General features: G+C 42.0%; 1 protein-coding gene across 1 annotated transcript in view; it reads right to left on the minus strand.

Annotated features, from left to right (window-relative positions):
- The window catches only part of csmd2 (CUB and Sushi multiple domains 2), a 573225-nt gene that overhangs the window by 301938 nt on the left and 253244 nt on the right, over nt 1-18043 (minus strand). The window contains 2 exon segments of the mRNA XM_033045391.1: nt 14162-14288; nt 15474-15665. Coding sequence (XP_032901282.1) covers nt 14162-14288; nt 15474-15665 — 319 coding nt within the window.

Genomic DNA, 18043 nt, shown 5'->3' on the forward strand with positions numbered 1-18043 from the left:
AGTGTCCTTTTAAATGGGTGATACAGCGCGGAAACAGTACCTTGGCTCACCGAATCCACGCCAACCAGTGATCACCCGGTACACTAGCACTATCCAACACATACTAGGGACAAAATTTACAATGTTACAAAAAACAATTAACCTACAAACCTGTATGTCTTTGGAACGTCGTAGGAAACCGGAGCACCTGGGGAAAACCCACGTGGTCACAAGAGAACGTGCAAACCTCATAGTACCCATATTCAGGATTGAACCCGGGTCTCTGGCGCTGAATGGCAGCAACTTTACCGCTGCGCCACTTTGCCGCACCTGCTGTGCTTTTGAATTCACACAGATGTGTTGACAACTCAAGATGGTCAAACGTGCAAATTCTGTACAGACAACACCCGTAGTCAGGATCAAACATGAGCCTCAGGAGCTGTAAGGCAGCAGCTTATTTGCTGTGCCATTGTGTCACCTTGATCCTAGTGTTTCTGGTTTCACTGAAAATAATAACATGCAGCCACATCAAATATGCTTAGTTCCTCCCACAGTAATTTCCTTTCTAGCCATCTCTGTTCTCCTGTACCTCCCATCCCTTTTGTGTTACAAAGCTTTTGCCTAAATATCAAAATTTCCATTTCTTTGGCTAGGTGTCATTTTTGTCAAATTTTGTGATGGTGAAACTCCATGCATTACCATTTTGGAGGTGTTATATAATATTGACTCGACAAGTTTTCAATGCAGCCTTAAAATTAGGACAGGGACCCACAATCCTCTTTATATCAACGGGATGATGGTGGAAAGGCTCAAGAACTTCAAATTCCTGGGCATGCATTTTTCTAAAGATCTTTCCTGGTACCAGCACACTGATGCAATTATAAAGAAAGCACATCAGCGCCTCTACTTCCAGGGAAGATTACGGAGAGTCGGTATGTCAAAGAGGACTTTCTCGAACTTCTACAGGTGCACAATAGAGGACATGCTGACTGGTTGCATCGTGGCTTGGTACGGCAACTTGAGCGTCCAGGAGCAGAAAAGAATGCGGAAAGTTGTGACCACTGCCCAGCCCATCGTCGGCTCGGTCCTCCCCACAATCAAAAGGATCTATCGCAGTCGCTGCTTCAGAAAGGCTGCCAACATCATCAAAGACCCACACCATCCTGGCCACACACTCATATCTCCGTGCCATCAGGTAGAAGGTACAGGAGCCTGAAATCTGGTACATCCAGGTTCAGGAACAGCTCCTTCCCCACAGCCATCGGGCAATTAAACTCGCCATCAAATAAATGGTGAACTATAGCAGACTATTGTACTTTATCTGTTTATTTATGTATATATGGTCTATGCCATATAGACATACTGCACTTGTCTCTATTTATGCCTACAATATTCTGTTGTGCTGCAGCAAGCAAGAATTTCATTGTCCTATCTGGGACACATGACAATAAACTCTCTTGACTTGAATTTCTCCATGTCCTTCTCATGGTGCTAAGTACAACCTAACTGATTCCCAAAATGACCACGGACAGAATGGCACAAACTCATCACCCCCTCATCTCACTGCAATGGCTAGCTAGAATGTGAGGTATTGCTTGCAGTTCTTGACTAATTGTGGAAGGATCCTTGAGAAAAACACCTAACTGCTCAGTTACTTTATGATATTTACTTGGTTAAAAATTATAGTTAGGTAACAGAGAAACAGCGGCCATCGATGACTTGATCACGCAGTACATTGGGAAACCAGTACCTTGGTAAAGATAGCCAGTCCAATGCCTTATAAAACAGCCCCCCTTTATGTTTAATAATGTCAGCCTACCTCTAAATGAGAGATATTTAGAAAGTTATTGGACTTAACTAAAGTTATTATGATTTATCTTTGACATTCTTGACATCTTACATTAATCTTCCAGCAGCTCTTTTGAGTGACAATGTTACTCACACCTTCCCATTTCCATCTGCAACTGCTTCTTCCTCCAATTTTTTTTCCCTTTCAGATCCATCCATCAAAATCAGCTTTTTTTTTGTGAGCACATTCCAAGCTCACAAGTTGCCCCAGAAAAATCTTGCAGGATTCGAGAGCTATTCTCAATCAATAGATAGGCCAAAGGGTGTTAAGGGCCTGTCCCACTAACGCGACTTTTCAGCGACTGTCTTCGACCTTCAAGCTCGAGGGCACTCGCTTGAAGAACCTCGAGCTGGATTGACCGTCAGCGATGAAACTGCGAGGGGGATCGACCATCTGAACACACAAACACACACAAACACATCACAAAGGTGGGGGCCAGGGAAAGTGGGGGAGCGCTGTCTGAAATTCACACCCGCGATGAGCAGGAAAGTAAAAGACGGCTGGCACAGTTCGGTAAGTCCTTTAGAGAGCGCAGATATAGGGGGGGGAGGGTGGAGAGAAGGGGGGAGAAGGGGGGAGAGAAACTTTTAAGAAGCCAGACAACTTTTAATAAAGTTTAGCAGGCATTTAACATTACTGGTCAGTTTACTTACCTTTTTTTTCTCAACGACCTAATACCTTCGACTACTTTCGATTACCTTTGATTGCTTTTGATTGCCTACGATAGCATTACGACCTACCTCGACTAAACTTACGAGTAAATAAATGTTGATTTTTTTCCATGGCGACCGTTTTTTACTTGCGGGCATTTTTCAGAATATTGAAAAAAACGCCACGACCTAGCTGAGGCCTCGAGTACGCGGGAACTACTCTTGAGCATGAAGGAGAGTTACAAAGACTTCCTAGGACCTCGTGTCGACCATGCTGCGAGTATGAGTCGAGGGCAAACTCTTCTAAACTCGCGAATTAGGTTCCCACAGTGGGACAGGCCCTTTACATGGCTTGCTTCTTGCATTAGTTATAGGTCTCATGTCTGGCAGGGGTTTCATATTTTGCTATGTCTGCTCTTAATCTGCTGGCTTGGATGCAGTGATGGCTTATGTGTATTGTGCTAGGAATATGGTTCCTCTATACACCTTCCCCTGATCCTACATCCACATTGGGAGCACTTATTTACAGTAAAAAGGGCAGGGAGAAGATGTTCCCGGAACCCTGGAGCCATTCCTATATCACTATGTGATTATGGAGAAGAGGGAAGTGGGTCTGGCAGATGGAAATACTGGTCAGAGAAATGAGGGAGTTCTACGCCATATCAACAAAATGTCTTGTGTATCTATTCAGCGTAGCATACATCTAAAGCTGTTTCATATTTTCCACATAAACGCACGGATACCTGATGTATTTCAAAGATATATTTTCAAGTCCCAACATAAGCTTGTTCAGAGATAACATTCTGTGGTATTTAAGAATGAACCAGACAATAATTCTCTCCGCTAATAATGAACTCTAGATTCAGAGGGTGGTGGGTACATGGAACGACCTACCTGAGGAAGAAGTTGAGGCTGGAGCTGTAGCAACATTTAAAAGACACGAGAGGGGGCATTTAATGAGAAAATAGATACATTTTTGAAAGATCAAGGAATTGAGGTCAATGGGAAACTGACAAGAAAAGAGGCCTTGTGGTCTGGGTCAGAACAGCCATAAGCATACTGAAAGGCAGGGCGGCCTTAAGGTAGTGAGTGGCATATCTCTGCACCCGTTCTGTTATGTTTTTGTAAAACAGTATGAATGGAATGTCAACATATGCTCCCATAGTTGCCAATCAAACTGACTGAAATGTTCAGAAACACCAATGCATTTTAGCATTCCAAACCTATTTCATTTCTTTAATCCATCCTCTGATGCTCTCCAGCATATTCAAAGCAGAAATGATCTGTGAGGATTAATTCAATAATCTTTCAATTTGAGTGTGATTTATTTTTGATCTCCCTGTCTTCTCTATGACTATGGCCTATGACTTTCACCAAAAAAAAGTCACAAAGTGCCTGAGTATGTAAGCGTGTCAGGCAGCATCTCTGGAGAACATGGATAGGTGATGTTTCGGGTTGGGACCCTTTTCCAGATTGATTGTGGTGGAGGGTGGGAGAAAGCTGGAAGAGAGGAGGAGAGGGCAATAGATTGGTACAGGTGAGGTGGAGTTTTCATAGGCAGATGTTGGACAAAGGCCAGAAATGAAAAGACAGAAGGTGTGACACAAATGGATTGAAGAGTTGCAAATTGTGAAGCTCAAGGAATGAATTTAGGTGGTATGGGATGAGAAATAGGTGCAAATCCAGATGGGACACAGGGGAGGGGGGGTTGCAGAAGTGAGAAGGGGAGGGTTTTGTAGTTACCAAAAATTGAAGAATTCAATGTTCATACCGTTTGGTTTTCTGCTATCCCAAACGGGATATGAGGTGTTGATCCTCCAGAACAGCTTCTTCCCCACAGCCACCAGGCTATGAAACTTCCAACAAAACTCTGAACTACTTACATAGACTTGCGGGCATTGGTTTTGTCTTTTTACGCTATTATTGGAGAGAGAGCAGGAATTGGATGATCAGCCACAATCATATTGAATGGCGGTGCTGGCTCGAAGGGGCGAATGGCCTACTCCTGCACCTATGTGTCTATGTTTGTTTGTTTTATGTGTGTATGTGTATGTACAGATTACTATGTTTATATTTCCTGTTGTGCTGCTGCATGTAAGGATGTCATTGTTCTGTTTGGGGCATAGGAATAAAAAAACTCTTGCCTTGCCTCTTGACATGTAAATTGTGCAAAAGTAATCAAAAGGGCACAATGGAATGGCAGCTTTCATCTCAAAGGGACTGGAATACAACTGATGCTGAAATCGCTAAAGGATTTGCAGAACACATCTGGAGCACTGATTGCAATTCTGGTCAATGCTTCTCAGGATGGACATGCTAGCTTCAAAAGTTGTAGAATGCAATCAATACAATACTCGCTTGAATTACAAGAAAAGGTTGCAAAATTTGACTTGGCATGACTTTATTTTAGTAAGCGATGGATTATCAATAGATTTCCAGCAGTGCCTGGTATTTTTGTCTGACAACCATGACTTGCCATGTTTAAGCTATTCTAATATTCTAACATGAGAATCCTACATATGGATCCAGAAAGTGGAGTATTGGATGCACTAAATGGCTGCTGAACTTTGCATTGTTATTTAATCCGAGGACCCCCAACTACTCACTAAAATGAGAAAAAATAAAATATCATTAGATTGCTTTTCTGATTTAAACACAACCTGCATTTTTTCAATGGCAGCTAATGGAAGAAATCTCAGCTCCCACATCTTTGCCAGTGAAAATCTTGAGAACGAGATTATAGGTTTAAAGAATTCTTGCTGAGTTCAGCAGCAGAAAATCAAAAAAAAGGAAGATGTATTTTACTCTCTCCACAACATGCTGAATATCTTGGATATTTTCTGCTTTAAAGGACTATAAAAGGCTACCATGGCGATGAGAGTAAGTGTAGATGAGAAAGGGTGTGGTGGGGACATCTGCCCTTGTATGTATGGTCATAAGTCCACCCCCTATGATGTCCTCACAGATTGAGCTACAGTCACGTGACCACATGGCATTGTGAGACATAGGCTCATTGTTCAGGCCTATTACATTACATATCTGTAATGTGCAAGATTTGGACCAACCGATCATGTAACAAATGTGCACACCAATGAAAACTCAGGTAGGCAGATGCAAGTGACATCATGTTGATGTTGCCAGAACTCAAGGGGCCAGAGCTTTAAGGAAAAACTGAGCAGTCTAGGACTTTACGCCTTGGAGCGAAGGAGGCTGAGGGGTGATCACACACTGGTGTACAAAATCGAGGGGAATAGGTAGGATGAATGTACAGAGTCCTTTTCTGAGGGTAGGGGAATCAAGAACCATCGGACAAAGATTTGAAGTGAGATGGGAAAAGATTTAATAGGAAACACAGGTTTCCAGTTGCCAGTTGCCAGAGGAAGTATTAAAGCCAGGTACAATAAAAATAAAAATCTTTAAAAAACATTTGGACATGTACATGGATAGGAAAGATTTAAGGGAATATGGGCCAAATACAGACAAATGGGACCAGCTTCTAGGCCGACATGGACAAGTTGGGTTGAGGAGCCTATTTCCATGCTGAATTACTCTATGTGTGAAATGTTTAAGTTTTATGTGCGATGCTCTGGTATTCCCTGGGAAACGTCCTCATTTTGCACTGTACAACTGCTGCTTTGAAAGATGACAATAAAGGCTGATTGATTGATTGATTGATTGATTGATAGATATATAAAATGGCTTTAATTTACCCTGTGTTTAAACTCAGAAATTGATTCCAAGTAGTTGATACAAAATAACTGTTTCCTTTGACCCTATGCTTCACGAGAAAAATCAAGAAGCATACTTTTGTATGGAGAACAAAAGGAAATAAGAATTCTCTCATACAAAAGGGTATGGGAGCTGAGTCAAAACTTCATATTCTGAAGAAGGGTCCCGACCCGAAACGTCGCCTATTTCCTTTGCTCCATAGATGCTGCCTCACCCGCTGAGTTTCTCCAGAATTTTTGTCTATCTTCATATTCTGATTGATAGTTTTTCATAGAATTCAGGTTGCTGTGCGGAAAGAGGCTATTTGGTACCTCCAATCTGCAACGAACCCTTCCCCAAGGTCCAACATATTCTTTTCTTTCAGACACTTCTCCAGTTTTCTTTTTGTGAGATAATTTTGTTAAACTTTTACTGTCCTGCTATTGCAAGACGAGAGAGGCTGCATTGTTCTTAGGAGAGCCATCTGAGTGAATTTGTTATCTGTTAACTGCTAAATCAACAGCAGAGACGTCTGTTTCTTTGTGAGTGATGTTTTCATTTCTTATCATTATCTGCCTCAACTATGTGTGGGTCTTAGTGGTGAAGTTCAGGCATTATATAAACTTGTGCTCTATGTACTCTTAAGGGCCTGTCCCATTGTACGAGCTAATTCAAGAGCTCTCCCGAGTTTAAAAAAAATCAAACTCGTGGTAAGCACGTAGAATGTACGTAGTGGCTACGTCGGAGCTCAGAACATCTCTTAGCGGCTCGAAACGCTAACGGCAGGTACTCGGGAAACGTGGTAAGCTCGTGAAGACTCGTGAAGATTTTTCAACATGAAAAATGTCCACGAGAGCCCCAAGTACCTACGAGCGGCTATTACCGTAATTCTCCGAGTTCGAATCAGGGGAAACTCGGGAGAACTCTTGAATTACCTCATACAGTGGGACAGGCCCTTTAAGGAGCTGTATCCCGGGGTAGTTCCTCCGTGATATCACGTCTCGCTCTCCATAAATCCGAGTCCTCGATTGATTTATCTGACACTTGAATAACAATAAGTAAAGTGGCTTCTACTATTTCCCGTTACAATGCATTCCAGACTCAAAACATTTACTGTTTAGAAATACATTTTTACTCACATCATTTTTGGTTCTACTGCCCATCACTTTCATTCTATGAGAACTTAAGAAACAGATGCAGGAGCAGGCCATGTGGCTTTTGAATGTGCTCCACCATTGAAGGAGCTCACGGCTGGTCGACCAAATGCTGGTTTCCTCCACAATATCATATCTTCTGATTATGATATTATCCAAAAAGTTTTCCATCTCTATTTTGAATGAGCTGAATGAATTTGTGTCCACAACCCTCCAGTATTCGAAAGATACACTACCCTTTCAGGCTTGAAATTTCTCCTGATTTCATGTCATCAATGAGCTACCCCTTATGCTGAGACTGATTCCTGGTTCTAGACTCATCAGCCAGGGCAAATGTCCCACAGACCGTTGAACCATGTAAGGATCTTGCGAGCATCCGTGAAATCTACCCTCAGTCTTCAAAAGTCTAGAGAATACGGACTGTGTTGGCGCACTCGCTCTTCATAGAGCAAACCTTGGACTCGGTTTATTCAATCCTGGCTGCATTTCCTCTCTGACAATTGCATCCATGTTTTTCAGATAAGGAGATCAAATGTATACATAATACTCCAGGCCACCAGGACCAAACATAATTTCAGTAACTCATCTTTCCTCCTATACTTAAATTCTCCCATAATACGGGTCATTTTACCATTTGCTGTAAAGATTGCCTCCAATTTGTAGGAAGTCAATGGGAAAGTGGGATAACATAGAACTAACATGAACAGTGGCTGTCATGCACATGGTGGGCCAAATAACCTGTTCTCATGCAGCACCATCCAAATATCAAATATCATATATTGGTTAACTGATCCTATTTCAGTGTTTGCAGTAAACCGGTGAATTTAAGTTAGTTGCTTGCCTCACCATCTTTTCAGTTGCCTTCTCTATAGTCTATTATTCACCTTTCTGGCTGGGACACAAGTCTTATTTTCTTAGACTGATTGTCGTTAAGCAGAAATATAGAAAGTATTTTACATCTGTGAAATAGCATATTGTCTATCAGCAACATCCCTATTGATCTGATTGCAAATAGTATTGGAGGCATTCTGCTATTATTATTTTCAACCAAATCTACTTCTCAGCTTTGCAAAGCACCGCACTTGTCAGAAAGAGTTTAACTGCATCTGCATCAGGATTTGCACGCTTCTTCCACACATGGCTGTCAAGTCATTTGTATGTTTCTCATTATTTTTTTAATTAATTTCACACTGCACTAAGCCTACAGAGACTATTAATGCACATGTGCGAACAGAAAAATGCCTTAATTAATCCCATTCAAAAAACCAATCCCAACCTTATCCTCCTCAGGATTATTTATCTGCACATCACATTTATCCTGCTCGTTGCAACGACTGTAAACAACCCTCCTGGAGTTCATCACAGAATATTAACAGACAATAAAATTAATCATTTCATCCATTCTGGAAAAAAATCTCAAAATGTTAACTGACCTTGGACCTCCATTCACCATTGATGTAGCCATTGATTTATTCAGCTATGTCCCTGCTGACATTTTGAATACACTTGTTCCGATTGAAACCCTCATGTTTTTTCTTCCTGTCCAGTAATGCTTAAACAGTCCTCATCATTCCTCACTTGGACAAATCCTTAGGACTAAATAAAGCATTTTATTGCCTGGTCTCATCTGCAATCTCTTTCTGGAATGCGTGTGTATAGACGCAAAGTTGCTTTGGCACTCAAAACATTCTTTCCCCATATGTGTTACGTCTACTGTGTTTGCAAGGGAGAGTACCTGCGGAGGAGATGGTTTGGATGTGAAGGGGTGAATGAACCAAAGAGTTGCAGAGGGACTGATATTTGTAGAAAGTGGAAAGGATTTTTATTTTATTTAACGTGGTTTCTCTCTGCTGCCATAACTGTCACCCTCATCACCCCTGCGTCCCATAGTTCTGCTCTTGCTCCCCCTTCCCCCAGACTCTACTAGTCCTCACATTTCACCCCACCAGCCTCCGCATACAATGCATCATCCACTTATTCCTTCCTACCCAAAGTACGCCCTCCCCAGGTATTTTCCCCTGCAACCGCATGAGATTTAACACCTGTCCCTATATCTCCTTCCTCACCTCCATCCAGGCACCCCAGCAGTCCTTCCAGGTGAGACAGAGGTTCATGTGCACCTCCTCTAACCCCATCTACTGTATATGGTGTTCCTGTACATCGGTGAGACCAACCGTAGACTTGGTGACCGAAGTTTCGCCAAACATTTGCCCTCGGTTCATCAAGAAATACTAGATCACCTTGTTGCAAGCAATTTTAACTCCTCTTCCCATTTTCATACTGAACTTTCTATCCTGGTCCTCCTCCATGGCCAGAATGAGGAGGAAAAGCTCCTAATATTCCACTGGGGTAGCTTACAAACCAATGGATTGAACCAAAACCACCCTCCTCCTTGTCTTTCCCCATTCTTTCTCTCTCCCCTGTGTCCCAGCCGGGCTTGCACCTATATATCTCCTCACTCTCATTCCTACCTAGCTTCACAATTCACAACTCTTCAAGCCTTTTTGTTTCGCACCTTCTGTCTTTTCACCTCTGAACTTTGTACAACCATCTGTCTATCAAAACCCTCCCTCACCTGTATCCACATTATTTGCCATGCCTTATCCTGCCCCTGCTTTTCTCCAACTTTCGTCCACGCTCCAAAACAATCAGTCTGAAGAAGGGTCTAAACCTGAAACATCACCTATCCATATTCTCCAGGGATGCTGTCTGATCTGCTGAGTTACTCCAGCACTTTGTATTATTTTTTGTAAAACAGCACCTCCCGCTCCTTGTTTCTACTATAACTGGTAACTTCAGTGTGAAGTCAGCTGCAACACAACTTGGCTCGTAAACCCGTGAATATGAAACCTTAAATCATGTATGTATGTTCGTAAAATTGATTTTCTAAAGGGTGACCATATTTCCACAGTTGTGTGTGGAGATGACTGAATTGTAAACTGAGGAGTTCCTGATGGCATTTGTATGGCTGTCTTGTTGATTTTGTTTTCTGCTGCAATTTAGAAAGGGCTGATTTTAGAGGATCCTTGCAGGAACAAGCAAAGGACAGAGCAATTTTGCACAGCTATCAGAGAGACCCTTTTTCAGACTTTAGAAGAAGGGTCTCGACCCGAAACGTCACCCATTCCTTCTCTCCAGAGATGCTGCCTGTCCCGCTGAGTTACTCCAGCATTTTGTGTCTATCTTTGGTTTAAATCAGTATCTGCAAGTCCTTCCAGCAGACTTCATAAGGTCACAGATTCAGATTTCTGCAGGGGAATCAAGGGTTACGTGAAATTGGCAGGAAGGAAATCTGACACGATGATCAGATAATATATTTTCTAATTCAGTGGCAGGACAAACTCAAGGTGCCACGTAGCGTACTTCAGCTCCCTGTTATTATATTCTTTATTAGATTCAGCTGCACTCTAGCATGGTGCCTTGTGACAGTTATTATGTTCAGGGAATACGCATACAAATTATTGGCATTCATATTCAGACAAAAACAAATTCCTCAATGGTGATATTTGGCGATATTGAAGTTGGAGCTTCTCGGACTAAAACTAAATTCTTCTTTATGTCAAAGAGTATACAGTATATTTTGTTGATTTTCTTTCACCTCTTTCTTTTCTCCTTGATATTGCTCTCCATCCCTGTGTTATTTATCTCCCCCTGTAAAGTAAAATGCTTTACCCTATCAGAAGATCATTGTGGTGCATTCCCCACGAAAGAGCATGAATGCTGGAGCACCATGGGGCTCTCAAAATGGATTTTTGCGAAGAAAATGTATCGAGAAATATGTGGAATAGAGGCATGAAAGAAGTTGAAGTGCAGACCAGCCCTAATTAAACATGCACTGGCTCCTGAGCTGAATGGCCTTTTTCTCCCAATTTTCCTTGTGGATGCATGCAACCTAATAATTAATTGCTATTGAACAATAATGCTGCTCTACTCCCTGTATTTTTATTTCACCATATTTATTTTTCATATTCCAACCTGTAAATTATCACTTTATAGTTCCTATTATTTTGGCAACTATAAGTCCAAATTATCCTAAATAGTTTTACAGGAAAACAAGAAGCATAGTGCATTAAAATGATACAGCTCCTTGGCTCCAAGCCAGATTTACAGATTTACACAAACCAGCTTAGCAGGTAATGTCTGGGGAGAGTGTACAAGGCCCAACACTGTGCAAGTGATCAGATTGGCTTCCAAGGCATCACCTCGCAACAATCTCAGCTAGCTCTGAGCTCTGTCATTATGGAACAAGCAAAATAAGTTGGATAAGTTGCTGATAGCAATGGGAGGACAAGAGTGGACCTGAGCTCAAAGACTTTGTTGATAGCAGAGTCACTTGCGTTGAGAGGAGAAGTGATTGGTAGCATGCTGAGCCAGTTGAAACAGGAGCCAATAAGTTGAAGCATATGCTTGTATGGTGGTCCTAAGGTGTGGAAGTAATTTTGCGGGTGGACCAAAGGAGGGAGGGGTGACTTTAGCCAGATATATAAGCAAGGTGGAGGGTGTTGGAGCAAGATGTGAAACTGATGTCTTGGAGTTCCTGGAAGAAGGGCAAGAAAGATGGGGCCCTTTTCAATTAACAGTGAAGCAGCTCTCAACTCTCTCATGCACTGTTTTGGTGCAAGAGATACAACCCCCTTGCACACATGCAAACTCACAGGAATTCTGCATTGCACACCATGTCAGATATTGCACTTTCCTCACACATTTCATATACACTTAATAGAGTATAGGGAGCGCAGACTGAATTTGCAAAAGGTACAGAGACTTTATAGTGTGGAAACAGGCCCTTCGGCCCATCGAGTTTGTGCCGACAAGTGATCACCTCATACATTAGCACTATCCTATGCACTAGGGACAATTTACAATTTTACAAAAGCCAATTAACCTACAAACCTGTACATCTTTGGAGTGCGAGAGGAAACCTGAGCACTCGAAAAAACCTACGCGGTCACAGGGAGAAGATAAATCTCTGCACAGACAGCAACTATAGTCAGGATCAAAGCCGGGTCTCTGGCGCTGTAAAGCGGAAAATCTACCGCTGCGCTACCGCGCCCCCCCCAAAACGATGTGCCAAGACAAACTATAGATTTAAGATAAAACTCATATAAAAATATTGCACCATGTACGCCAATTCTAGTGTGGTAAACTGAAGTATTGACCTTATTAAAAGCAAAGAAAATGAATTCCCGAGACAGTAAATCCTAGCCAGGGCTGTGAATCAATATGAGCAAACAAAGAGAAGTTATTTTACTGACTCATTCTTGTGTTATTTTTCAGATTAGATGCACCACTCTGCCCTTCCAAGGATGCACAAATGGAGGTGACCTTCTCCTAAGATTTTCTGTGAAACACAGCCTTCTTAATTAGTGATCACTACATTCTCTGCCATATCCCTGCCCTTTGTCACTCAACTGCGTTCCATTAAAAGAACACGACATTGTTCAGTTTGTGAACGATAAGTACAGAACCGCATACTGGCTGAGAAATTAAAATGTGAAGTATTGCTTTTCTCAGGGTCACATGCCTTAAAATAGCTTTCAAATGAATTGAAGGGCACTGCAGAAATCCAAGCAGGACTTCACCTCTACGTGCCTGACAGGGTTTTCACATCAACTGAACGTTGGATGAAATCACTGTGGGTCAATGGTCCTTTCAGAACATTTGGGGTGAAATCAGACCAAATTGTCACAAGTCCATAAATGACAGGAGCAGAATTAGGCCATTCGGCCCATTAAGTCTACTCCACCATTCAATCATGGCTGATCTATCTCTCCCTCCTAACTCCATTCTCCTGCCCTCTCCCCATAACCTGTGACACCCGTACTTATCCAGGGAATAACTATTGTTCTGCACTCATAGAACAACAAGGTCTTCACTGGAGATAGACACAACTTGCTGGAGTAACTCAGCGGGACAGACAGCATCTCTGCAGAGAAGGAATGGGTGACGTTTCTGGTCGAGACCCTTCTTCAGACTGAAGATGGGTCTCGACCCCTTCTCCCCAGAGATGCTGCCTGTCCCGCTGAGTTACTCCAGAATTTTGTGTCTATCTTCGATGTAAACCAGCATCTGCAGTTCTTTCCTATGCGCAAGGTCTTTTCTGGATTTGGAACGTAGGCTATCCTCAGTCCTTATCTTTGACTCTTCAGGCCATGCCTGCCTCCATCTACCACTGCACTTCAACTAATCCACCCCTAAAGCTTCCCTCTAAAGTCAGCCTTGAACATGTGGTTGGGCAAGGGTCATATCAGAGACACCAAACTTCTTGCTGTCTATTTTCTGGATCATTACCCCCCAGGAACATGTTCTCAACAATTAAATGCTCAATAACTTTTCCGTGATGCCAAAGGTAGTGAAATCAGCACCATTATTATTATGGCCATCCAGCAGAACATTTCAGGTACTCAATTTCCATCATTTTATTTGCCAGGAGGTTCACCGTAAATTCATCATCGAAAATCAACTGTTTCAAATATCGTTTATTAGGTGGGCAGAATGCATTCCTGGCACACATCAAATCAAAAAAAAAAATCACCTGGCATTGATGTACAGGAGTGAATTACAGACAAGGAAGACAATCCCAAAGTTTATTCCAAGAATTGCCTATCGAGTGAGTTAATCCAAAACATCCAATAAAATCCACATCTGTTTCATGAAATGATTTATATGCAAATCACATCTAATGTTATCAAAATGAGGGCTACTGATTTAATTTGCTCCTAATTGTGACTTGAAAAGGAGAGAAATGCAGAACACGGCACCCAAAAAGTAGTTTAGAATTGTGATTTCTTTGTTATTAGATGGAACAGCATTTCTTTTACCTGATCATGCTGCCAGGATCCGCTTCAGCAAACCAGGTACAGTGGAGATTGTGATCATATGGCACTGGGTATCCAGGTGATAAGATTCTACCCGATGTCTGTCCAACGATATGACCTCCACATTCAGCTGAGAATATTTATGGAACAAGAAGGCAACATTTGAACATTTCTTAGAAAAGAAAAATCTTATAATTAAAGATACAATCAGGGAACTGCAGGAAAAAAAAGCAGCAAAGTATACATTGATCCATTCAAATTAAAATCTCACTGGAAGACAATGCCTATTGAGCACTGTAGGACTACATTAATAACATTGCTTTAATAATTTAAAAACTACAATGGAAGCAATTAATTGGATTTCTCAAGCAGTTAACCTGGTTTGTTCTTTAACCCTCATCTGGTCAAGTTAGTTTTATTTGGTTCTCTTTTCAAACAATCTAATGGACAGTTTATTTACATCAGAGGATAGTGCATCATCTAAATATAATCTTCACATTTAAACTGTCTTAAGGTGCATTTCATGATTTCACAAAATGGAGATTTGTGCCCATAAATTTTGCATCTATCATGGCTTGGGTAACATATGTAGCAAGTGAGCTTTTTAAATACCCTGCTTTTGTACATAAAGCCATGAGAGGTCACATGAACCACTCTGAATAAATGCACAACTTGCTATTGTAGTCTATGACCATGTTAAGATTGGTCAGTCTTCAATCTTGGCTTAAGAGGACTGCTCTGTGTCTGTCATGAACACAAGTGTGCAGAAAATCATTGTGTAATAGAAAGTTCATTGACACAGGAAACTTTCGACAGATTTTGCTTCTTCTAGTCAAGAAAGATACTCTCAGCCTGATTTCATCGTCCACCTTGCAGATTAGTGTCCTGCAGATCACGGCTCTTCAAGTAAATATTCAGGAACTTTTTAAACGTGATGAGACTTTCTGCTTCTATTATCCATTCAAGCATGCAAGGGAATCCAGGCCCCTAACATCCTTTAAGTGAAAATAATTTCCTCATCTCTTCTCTAATTCTTCGACCAATTATGTTAACTGTATTTTATCAGCCATTTACTAGTCAACTCCTATAGGTCCTTCCTATTACACTTTCTTGGTCTCACATGATATTATATACTTTATTTAAGTATCAACTACTTAAATTATCTCGATAGATAATAGATATTTAAATATCTACCACTCGTCTCTTGTTTTCCCTGGGTGGACAGGAGAAAAGAATATGCATGAAGAGTTAAATAGTATTTTGTCATAATATCACCTATTTTTAGCAAATGTATTGTCAAAATCTGATTTCCTACCTACGCAGGAAGGCAGTGGATTGTTCCAAGCTCGACGGTCTCCAGTTAAGCAGGTGAGCACTGACATTCCCTGCAATGTGTATCCTGGCATGCAACGGAAGACAACAGTTGTTCCTGCAAAATGTCCCTCATCCTGACTCTTATAGCCAAACTGTAGAGTGCCAGGGTCTTCACACTTGACCAGTTCAAAACCTGGCAAAAGGATTCAATGACATTGAATTAAAAACACAATATATGCAAAAAATTAAATATTCAGCTTTTTCCTTTTTTATAAATGACAAATATTATGTTTACTTTCAGGATAATCATAAGATTATCCAAGTTTACTCAATAATAATCAATAGTTAACAACTGGGAGACTCATGTTTTCAGCATGTACTTATAAACACCGGGTGGCACTACCAACAGTGGCTGCCTCGTCAACAGTCTGCCCGTCCTTTCTTCTTTTTGTTATTTTCAGTATGTGTTAAAAAGTATGTTTTAGTGTTCTGTGGTTTGTTTCATGTGATGAGTAGGGGGAGGGTTGGAGGAATTTTTTTTTCAATCTCTTACCTCGACGGAGATGCGATTTTTTCCCTTATCGTATCTCCGTCCCCACTGCGGCCTAACATCGTGGAGATGACGGACTTTCCTGGAGACCGACTCGGATCTCCAAGCCGCGGGAGTCTGTGGGACTTTAACATCGCGGAGCTTGCGATCCCTTTGCCGGGGATCACAAGTTTCAACTGCCCCAACGCGGGATTTTCGATAACCCTGATGGGGGCTTCAATCGTCGTCTGCGGGGTCTTTGATCGCCCCGACTGCGGATGGTTTGACTGCCCCGAACGCGGGAGAATAAAGAGGACAGAGATTTTACTTTATTACCTTCCATCACAGTGAGGAATGTGGAATTCACTGTGATGGATGGTTATGTTAACTTTTATGTGGTTGTGTGTCTTGTTGCTTTTGACTTAGTATGGTTGTATGGCAAATTTCACAGTACCTTAATTGGTACTTGTGACAATAAACTGACCTTGAAACCTCGAAACCTTAAATCAAAATTTTCAAAGTATCTTTGTTCTTCAAAGATGATTCAATTGAATACAATTATCGTTCTTAATTTTCAGGAAAAATAAAGAAAATGGATGGAAAATCATAAACTGCAGGGAAGACTGAACTGACCATGCAGCATCTCTAGAAAGAGAAACAATTAATGCATCAGGTCAAAGAACTTTCATCAGAACTGGAGAGGAGAAAAAAACAGGTTAGATTAGGAAACAGAGAATGTGAGGAAGTTTTTGTGATAGAGTGAAATAATATAGCCATTAAGGGGCTGTTCAGGTATTTATCTGTGTAATGTGTAACTAACCTTGTAAAGTTGTTTAGTAATGCCATACTGCAACATGGTTAGTGAGCCACAACATACCAATGAAAGAAAAGAGAAGGGGATGGAAGTATCAAAAAATGGCCAATCTTGATACAAAGAAAGTATGTTACCGCAAGTTGTTGAGTTCAATATTCAGTCCTGCAGCCTGCAAAGTGCCAAGATGGAAGGTGAGTTGTTACTTAAGCATACACTGAGCCACGCTGCCACAATATAGGAAGCCATAGGCCCCCGTCCAAGTTCTCCGACTAGTTTCACTGTCGTCCTGATTAAATGCTACTGATTGAATGCCTCATTGTCAACTTCCCCTCAGCTAACAATGATCCATTCTACAATTTCCTTGAGCTTCCTCCCCTTTGATCTCTCATTTTCACACCTTACCCTTCCATATCTCTGTGTCTCTCTCTCCTCTGACTCTCAGTCAGAAGAAGGGTCTCAACCCAAAACGTCACCCATTCCTTCTCTCCAAAGATGCTGCCTGTCCCACTGAGTTACTCCAGCATTTTGTCTCTATCTTCAGTGTAAACCAGCATCTGCAGATCCTTCCTAGACAGAAAGGTTAGGTGGGAGTGGGATAGGGAACTAATGCAGCAGGCAACCAGAAGCTCAGGATGACTGATGCAGATTTGGCTAACCATCAGGTTGTCTCCAACTACTGCATATAATAGGTACACAAAATTGCTGGGGAAACTCAGCAGGTGCAGCAGCATCTATGGAGCGAAGGAAATAGATGACGTTTCGGGCCGAAACCCTTCTTCAGACTGATGGGGGGTGGGGAAAGAAAGAAGGAAAAAGGGAGGAGGAGGAGGAGCCCGAGGGCGGGCGGATGGGAGGGTGGGAGGAGACAGCTAGAGGGTGAAGGAAGGGGAGGAGACAGCACGGGCTAGCCAAATTGGGAGAATTCAATGTTGATGCCAGAAGGACGCAAGGACCCCAGACAGAATATGAGGTGCTGTTCCTCCAATTTCCGCTGTTGCTCACTCTGGCAATGGAGGAGACCCAGGACAGAGAGGTCGGATTGGGAATGGGAGGGGGAGTTGAAGTGCTTCTCCTCCCCTTCCTTCACCCTCTAGCTGTCTCCTCCCACCCTCCCATCCGCCCGCCCTCGGGCTCCTCCTCCTCCTCCCTTTTTCCTTCTTTCTTTCCCCACCCCCCATCAGTCTGAAGAAGGGTTTCGGCCCGAAACGTCGCCTATTTCCTTCGCTCC

Source organism: Amblyraja radiata, chromosome 27 (genome assembly GCF_010909765.2).
Source record: "Amblyraja radiata isolate CabotCenter1 chromosome 27, sAmbRad1.1.pri, whole genome shotgun sequence".
Taxonomy (NCBI): Eukaryota; Metazoa; Chordata; class Chondrichthyes; order Rajiformes; family Rajidae; genus Amblyraja; species Amblyraja radiata.